General features: G+C 46.8%; 1 protein-coding gene across 1 annotated transcript; it reads left to right on the forward strand.

Moving 5' to 3' along the window:
* Window positions 1-6,140, forward strand: LOC123108486 (G-type lectin S-receptor-like serine/threonine-protein kinase B120). Its single transcript, XM_044530268.1, has 5 exons — window positions 1-1,353; window positions 4,325-4,426; window positions 5,099-5,336; window positions 5,432-5,591; window positions 5,767-6,140. The coding sequence occupies exons 1-5, from the start codon at window positions 21-23 to the stop codon at window positions 6,049-6,051; spliced, it is 2,118 nt and encodes a 705-aa protein (XP_044386203.1). The 5' UTR covers window positions 1-20; the 3' UTR covers window positions 6,052-6,140.
* The last annotated feature ends 1,998 nt before the right edge of the window (window positions 6,141-8,138 follow it).

Consider the following 8,138-nt stretch of genomic DNA (forward strand, 5'->3'; position numbering starts at 1 on the left):
CAAAGATATTGTACTCCACCATGATCCTGCAAGCAAGCAGAAGGCCAAGAATGCCAATGTATTCTCCCCTTCCTGTGTACGCTATTCTTTTGCTTCTTTCTTGGCCATTCAGTTCGGTGCCTATTTGCTCATCCGATAATCGGCTTGTCGCTGGCAAGCCGCTCTCCCCTGGCAGTGTCCTCGTCTCTCAAGATGGGGTGTTTGCCCTGGGATTCTTCTCCCCGTACAACTCCACTAAGAACCATCACTATGTTGGCATATGGTACAACGACATCCCGGAGCGCACGGTGGTATGGGTTTCTAACCGTGCGGCGCCGATCACCACTAACCTTTCCTCTGCAAATCTTGCCGTCACCGGCAGCTCCGACATAGTCTTGTCTGATAACAATGGTCGTGTCTTCTGGACAACGTACAACAGCATCAACATCAACTCCATCTCGGTGGAAGCAGTGTTGGACAACACTGGCAACTTCATCCTTAGATCATTAACTGATAGTACCATCCTATGGCAAAGCTTCGACCACCCTACCGACACTCTCCTACCCGGCATGAACCTCAGGCTCAGCCACAACACGCTTCCACTGCAGCACCTCGTCTCCTGGAAAGGCCTACATGACCCATCCCCCGGTGAGTTCTCCTACGGCGCAGACCCTAGCAGCCTCCTCCAGTGCTTCGTCTGGAATGGCTCGAGGCCACACCGGCGAAGCCCGGTGTGGACAAATTACCTCTATGTTGGTGGATTCAACGAGTCTACCATTTATATGGCCTTACATCACGCCGGTGACGAGGTGTACATGTCCTTCATCATGCCGATTGGCTACTTCGTCCTGCTGGTCAGGATGGAGATTGACTACTTGGGCAAGGTAAATCTACTAATCTGGGAGAGCAACATGTCTGCATGGAGAGCCCTGTATGCAGAGCCTCAACATGAGTGCAATATGTACGGCTACTGTGGTCTTTATGGTTACTGCGACAATACAGAAGTTGTCCCAGTTTGCAAGTGCCTTGAAGGTTTTGAGCCGAGGGATGGTGAAGGATGGATCGCCAATGGCTTCTCACATGGATGCCGCCAGAAGGAGGTGCAGAGGTGCACCCATGGAGACGGTTTCTTGGTCTTTCCAGGCATGAAGGTCCCTGACAAGTTCATACATGTCCCGAGCAGAAGCTTTGATGAGTGCACGGAGGAATGCAGAAGCAATTGCTCCTGTGTGGCATATGCTTATTCCAAGATGAGCAACATGGATATTGATGGGGATGACACAAGATGCCTGGTATGGATGGGAGATTTGATCGACATGGAGAACCACACTCAAGGAGGGGAGAACCTCTATGTTCGGACTAAAAGATTACAAGGTATGCATGATTAATTCCTTGTTCTCTTTCTCTGATTGCTTATGATATATCTAGTAACACAAAATATAGTAACACACTATGTAAAATATAGACATTTTCGTAAAAATGTTGTAAATTACAAACTTGGGAGATAAAAAAATATTTTCCGAATTACTACATTGTGTACACCGTTTTACTAGATTTTATATGTACCATTACTAGGGGGTGTAGAATAAGCTATTCTACACTCACGCTTAGGCCCTGTTTGGTTCGGCCATGGATTTCTAAAAGCAGCTGTGAAAAATCTGCTGTGGAAAATCTGATGTGAAAAATATGTAGGTCATTTGGCAAACCAGCTGATACAGCTTTTTCAGATTTTGGCCCATAGCGGAATTAGGGCATCTCCAGCCGTTGGCCCCCAGGGCCGCCCCCAGGCACGTTTGAAAATAAAAGAAGTTCGGCGAAGTTCGGCTTAAACACGATAAATTTCGGCCAAACATGATAAATTTCGGCCAAACACGATAAATTTTGGCACATTTCGGCGAAGTTCGCGGATTTTCATTACATAGCACATATACATAAACTAATCTAAAGGAAAAACTGGCTGAAGTCGCCGCCGTCGCCGCAATCGTCGTCGGCGGCCTTCTCCTCCTTGACACGGGCGCCCCTGCTGGACCCCTGCCCGGCGTCGCCATGGCGGACTGGTGGCGGCGCATCGTCATCGTCTTCGTCGCTGTCGTAGATGACGACGACTCCGCCTTCGTCGCGGCCGCGTCGACGCTCCACAAAGCGAAGCAGGGCGGCGCACTGGCGCTCCTTCGCCTTCTCCAGGCGCTCCTTCTCCATCGCTATGGAGTCCCTGCACGCCCATTCCAGGGCCGCGCCGTCGTCGTCGAGCTCCGTCGTCACCGGCGCGGCCGGCTCCTTCACCGGCGCGAGCCCCGGCTCCGTCTTTGGCTTGACGAAGTGCGGAGGAGGAGCCGACGAGTAGGCGCGCCGGCCGCCCTCGTTGATGACGATGCCGGCGCTGCGAGTGCGTCGGCCGAGCGGCGTCTGCGCCGCGGGCTCGGCCTTGACGCCGAGTAGGGCTGGAGTGCCGGAGGAGTGCGATGAAGATCGGGAGGAGGAAGACGAGGAGGAGGACCCGAACCTCCTAGGCGCCCATGGCCCGGCGCGTCGGTGCTGCGGCGGGGCGGCCGCCCTCGCCAGGTACGCCAACAGCGGGTCGTTGCGGCCGTCGAGGTACGTCAGCACGCCCTCGAGTGTGCGGCCGGGGACGCCCCACCACAGGTGGCGCCCCTCGCTGTTCTGCCGGCCGCCGTCCACCGGCGCGCCGTTGGTGGACGCCAAGCGCTGCTGCTGGCGGCGCTCGAAATACGCCGCCCAAGCCGCGTGGTTGTCGGCGACGTACTGGGGGAGGGAGAGTTGGGCATCGGTGAGGGAGGCGCGCACGACCTCGACTTCCTCGGCGAAGTACTTCGGCTTCGCCATGGCGTCGGGCAAAGGGGGAATGGGCACTCCCCCGGCGCTGAGTCTCCACCCCATCGGCCCGGCGCGCATGTCCGGCGGCGCCGGGATGTTCGCCTGGAACAGGAGCCAGGACTCCTGTTCGCGGAGCGAACGACGGCCGAAGCCGTTGGCCACCGCCTCATCTCCGGGGAAGCGTTCCGCCATGGCGACGGGCTCGAGAGAGGTAGAGAGATAGAGGGAGGGGCTAGGCGGCGGCGCTCGGGAGAGGTAGGGAGAGGGAGGGGCTGGGCGGCGGCGAGGGGCGGGGTTGGTGTGGGCACAGGCGAGTGCAGGCCACCGGCTATATAGCCGCGCCGCACCCGTGTGCACGCGTGCGAGGAAGGGGAGGCGTCGGCCTGCCGTCCCGTGACGCGCCGCCCGTGAGGAATCAATGGCAAGGTTGACCGGCGGCAGCCTTGCCATTGATTCCCCGTGGGAACCGAGGCCGTTGGGGGAAGACGAGGCGCCGTGTCGCTGACGCGGCTGGCCCGCGGCTTTTTCGCGCCAAAACAGCTCGCCTCGGCGGCCCCGGGTGCCCCCCAGCGCGCCGGGTTCGGCCTGGGTCCGCCGGCGCTGTTTTCTGCCTAGGCCGGCGAAAATCGGGCTCCTGGGGCGCGACTGGGCCGTTTTTTGGCGCCGGCGCGAAAAAATCGCCTGGGGAAGCCTTCCTGGGGGCGCGGCTGGAGATGCCCTTAGATTTTGGAAAGCACGTTCTGGGCTACTTTCGCTTTTGGTTCAGATTTTGGCAGTGGATTTCTGGAATCGGATTTTGCTGGGTTCGCCCTTTGGTTCAGATTCTGCTGCGCGGCAGCGGAATCCGTCGATAAAAGCTGAACCAAACAAGGCCTTAGAATATATATATATACATATATACATATATATATATATATATATATATATATATATATATATATATATATATATATATATATATAGACAAATGTTTTCTACAAGCAGTGGTAGTTACCACCACTTGTGTTTTGTATGTTGTATGTAGTATCTGTCTAAACCGAGAGTATGTACATGTAGTATGTAGTATATAACAATGATTAGGTAGTATATATACAAATTTTTAGGTAGTATGTACCCTTTTTTGAGCATGTTCTTTTTTACGTACAAATATGTATATATTTCACAAATATAACAAAAACTATGGGCTCATATGCAATTTTTTCATGTAACTTGTTTTGAAATATCTTAGATATAATATATGAACATATTAAAAATAATAAAATAGTATATATAGTACCATATGCTAGTATATGAAACATGTGGGGTAACTACCACCGGGTGGTAGGATGAATTTTCCCTATATATATATATATATATATATATATATATATATATATATATATATATATATATATATATATATATATATTCTTTCCTCTAAAGAGTGAAATTCCAGAAAGGAGTCCACTATGAATGTGGTGATTAGCACTAACAAACTTTGGTGATTCTCCTTATATTATTTGTTGTGCAGGCAACATGAGAAAGATCAAAATCCTAGAAATTGTATTACCAGTTGTTTCAAGTTTTCTGATACTCATATGCGTGGTGCCTGTTTGGATCTATGGCTCTAGAGGTATGAAACTTTTTCTTTAGTTATAATTTAATCTTATCTCCAGTCCCAAGAAACTGAAGAGATGGTGCACACAGTCCTGACAGGCAATCAAGGAAGCATGGTTGTCCGGGAAAGGATGATGCGACGAGATACAGAAAATTATAATGAGGTTGCTGATAGTTACACAGAGTTTCCCATTTTGAACTTCATGGCACTTGCTGCTGCGACAAATAATTTCTCTGAATCCAACATTCTTGGCAAAGGAGGGTTTGGCAACGTTTATAAGGTAAGAAATATTTTTACTGGTAGTTAGATCTTTTTTTGCAAGGGAAACAGTTAGATAATTAATATTAGAAGATCTAACTTTCTTGACTCAATAATACCTCATGTTTCAGGGAACGTTCGAAGATGGTAAGGAAATTGCTGTGAAAAGGCTTCGTGTTGGTTCTGTCCAAGGGGCTGTGGAGTTCAAAAATGAAATAGCTCTGACTTCTAGGTTGCAGCATAGAAACTTGGTCAAACTTATGGGCTGCAGTATTTATGAAGACGAAAAGCTTTTGATTTATGAATACGTACCTAACCGAAGTTTGGATTACTTCATTTTCAGTACGTTCTCTACTCACCTGTTGCAAAATCTCTATTTTCGGTCAAACATCACTGACAAGATGATTCGTCTAACTTTATCCCTGATAGATGATACAAGAAAATCACTACTCAATTGGCCTACAAGATTTAAGATAATCATTGGAGTAGCTAGGGGACTTCTTTATCTCCACCAAGATTCCAGATTGGTTATGATTCATAGAGATCTCAAAGCAGGCAACATATTGTTGGATGCTGAGATGAACCCGAAAATATCTGATTTTGGTACAGCTAGGGTCTTTGGTGTGAATGAACACGAACAACGTACCAATCAAGTTGTTGGAACATTGTGAGTAGTGTGGAATTTCATTTATGGGATCTCTTAACTTTTGTGCTTCAATTGGATGATAAGTTTCAATTTACCATGGTTAATTGTCAAACCAGCGGATACATGTCGCCTGAATACGCAATGGAAGGCATAATCTCCGTCAAATCCGATGTTTACAGCTTTGGGGTATTAATTCTAGAGATTGTGAGTGGCATGAAGACCGGCACCACAACCCCAAAGAGCTCATGTGCATGCACTCATAACCTTATAAATTATGTGAGTGTATTTTACTTTATCTAGTGATTATGGTTGTGTGCATCTTTCGATACAGAGGCTGCGGGTTATCCTCCTTTTCTAAAAAAACTTTATTCAGTGATTAGAATTTGTTCAACTGATATGAAGGTGGTACTATGTCGTGGACTTAGTTAATGACATGATTGGTTTGATGCAGGCGTGGAGCTTAAGGAAGGATGGGAAATTGATGGATCTAATCGAGTCATCTATCATCGAGGATTGCTCTCTCGCTGAAGCTCTACGATGCATCCATGTCGGACTCTTGTCGGTGCAGGATGACCCGGACGCTCGCCCTCTCATGTCTTGGGTGGTAGCAAGCCTGGATAACAAAGGCATTGAGCTCGCGCAGCCGAAAGAACCTATGTGCTTTACACATCGTAAATACGGAGCCGGGGAAAGCCATGTACATGACATGAGCCTCGAAAACCTTAAGGGGTGCTAGAAAACCATTGGTCCTGTCTTGTCCTTGTGACACTAATGTCTTCATATAAATAACTGCTCATTTCTATTCTACACTGGATGCGCTCTGTCACCGCCAGGATTGTAATTATGCTTGTAATATGTACTACGTTTGTAATTCTAATGTGTAATATTATCCGGAGTTCTTTTACAGTGCATCTAAACAATATGAGCCGTTCATTTCCAGTCATTCAATGGACTAACTAATATTCCATTCGTTTTGTTTTAGTCTACATATAAGATCTGGTCAAAGTCAAACTTTGTCAACTTTGACGAAGTTCATAGAAAAAAATACCAAGATTCACAATATGAAATCAATATTGTTAGATGCATCATGAAATTAATTTTCATACCATATAGCTTTGGTATTGTAGATATTGATATTTTTTCCAACAAAGTTGGTCAAACTTTACAAAATTTGACTTTGACCAAATCTTATATGCAGATTAAAAAGAAACGGAGAGAGTACTACTAGAAAATATCAGTAGTATGAAGCCATTACGTTTTCTTCTCCTCTCTGCTGGGATGTGATCCATATTTCCAGGGGAGATTTGACAGGAAATTTGCATGAACCTAGAGCTAGCCTCCCAGATTGATCGATCATGTCGACATGCACTTCTACGCCTACTTTTCGAAGTGAGCCGATGTTGTAGCGCCATCGCCTTCAACATCAATGATGGCGACACGCTCGAGAAGGTCCACCATGTTGATGTCCATTCAGCCATGCCATGTGCACGGTCGTTGGATGATAACCCACAAGTATAGGGGATCGCAACAATTTTCAAGGGTAGAGTATTCAACCCAAATTTATTGATTCGACACAAGGGAAGCCAAAGAATATTCTCAAGTATTAGCAGCTGAGTTGTCAATTGAACCACATCTGAAAGACTTAATATCTGCAGCAAAGTATTTACTAGCAAAGTAGTATGGAAGTAACGGTAATGATGGCAAAAGTAACAGTAGCAGTTTTGTAGCAATCGTAACAGTGGCAATGGAGAAGTAACTTAGCAAAGATCAATATGAAACGAGCTCGTAGGCAATAGATCAATGATGAATAATTATGTCGGATGACATTCATCATGCAACAGATATAACATAGGGTGACACATAACTAGTTCCAATTCATCAATATAATGTAGGCATGTATTCCGAATATAATCATACATGCTTATAGAAAAGAACTTGCATGACATCTTTTGTCCTACCCTCCCGTGGTAGCGGGGTCCTATTGGAAACTAAGGTATATTAAGGCCTCATTTTAATAGAGAACCGGACAAAGCATTAGCACGTAGTGAATACATGATCTCCTCAAACTACGGTCATCACCGGGAAGTGTCCCGACTATTGTCACTCCGGGGTTGCCGGATCGTAACGCGTAGTAGGTGACTATAACTTGCAAGATAGGATCAAGAACACAAATATATTCATGAAAACATAATAGGTTCAGATCTGAAATCATGGTACTCGGGCCCTAGTGACAAGCATTAAGCATAACAAAGTCATAGCAACATCAATCTTAGAACATAGTGGATACTAGGGATCAACCCTAAAAAAATTGACCCGATTACATGGTAAATCTCATCCAACCCATCACCGTCCAGCAAGCCTAAGATGGGATTACTCACGCACGGCGGCGAGTATCATGAAATTGGTGATGGAGGAAGGTTTGTGATGATGATGGCGATGATTTCCCCTCTCCGGAGCCCTAAACGGACTCCAGATCTGGCCTCCCGATGAAGAACATGTGGTGACGGCGGCTCCGTATCATAAAACGCGATGAATCCTTCTCTCTGATTTTTTTCTCCCTAAACATGAATATATAGAGTTGGAGTTGAGGTCGATGGAGCTTCATGGGACCCACAAGGTAGGGGGCGCGCCCTAGTGGGGGGGGGGGAGGGCTCCACCCTTGTGGACAGCCGGTGGGTCCCCTTCTGTTGATTCTTTCGCCAATATTTTTTATATATTCCAAAAATATTCTCTGTGAAGTTTTATGTCATTCTAAGAACTTTTATTTCTGGACAAAAATAACACCAAGGCAATTCTACTGAAAACAACATCACTCCAGATTAG

Source organism: Triticum aestivum, chromosome 5A (genome assembly GCF_018294505.1).
Source record: "Triticum aestivum cultivar Chinese Spring chromosome 5A, IWGSC CS RefSeq v2.1, whole genome shotgun sequence".
Classification (NCBI taxonomy): domain Eukaryota; kingdom Viridiplantae; phylum Streptophyta; class Magnoliopsida; order Poales; family Poaceae; genus Triticum; species Triticum aestivum.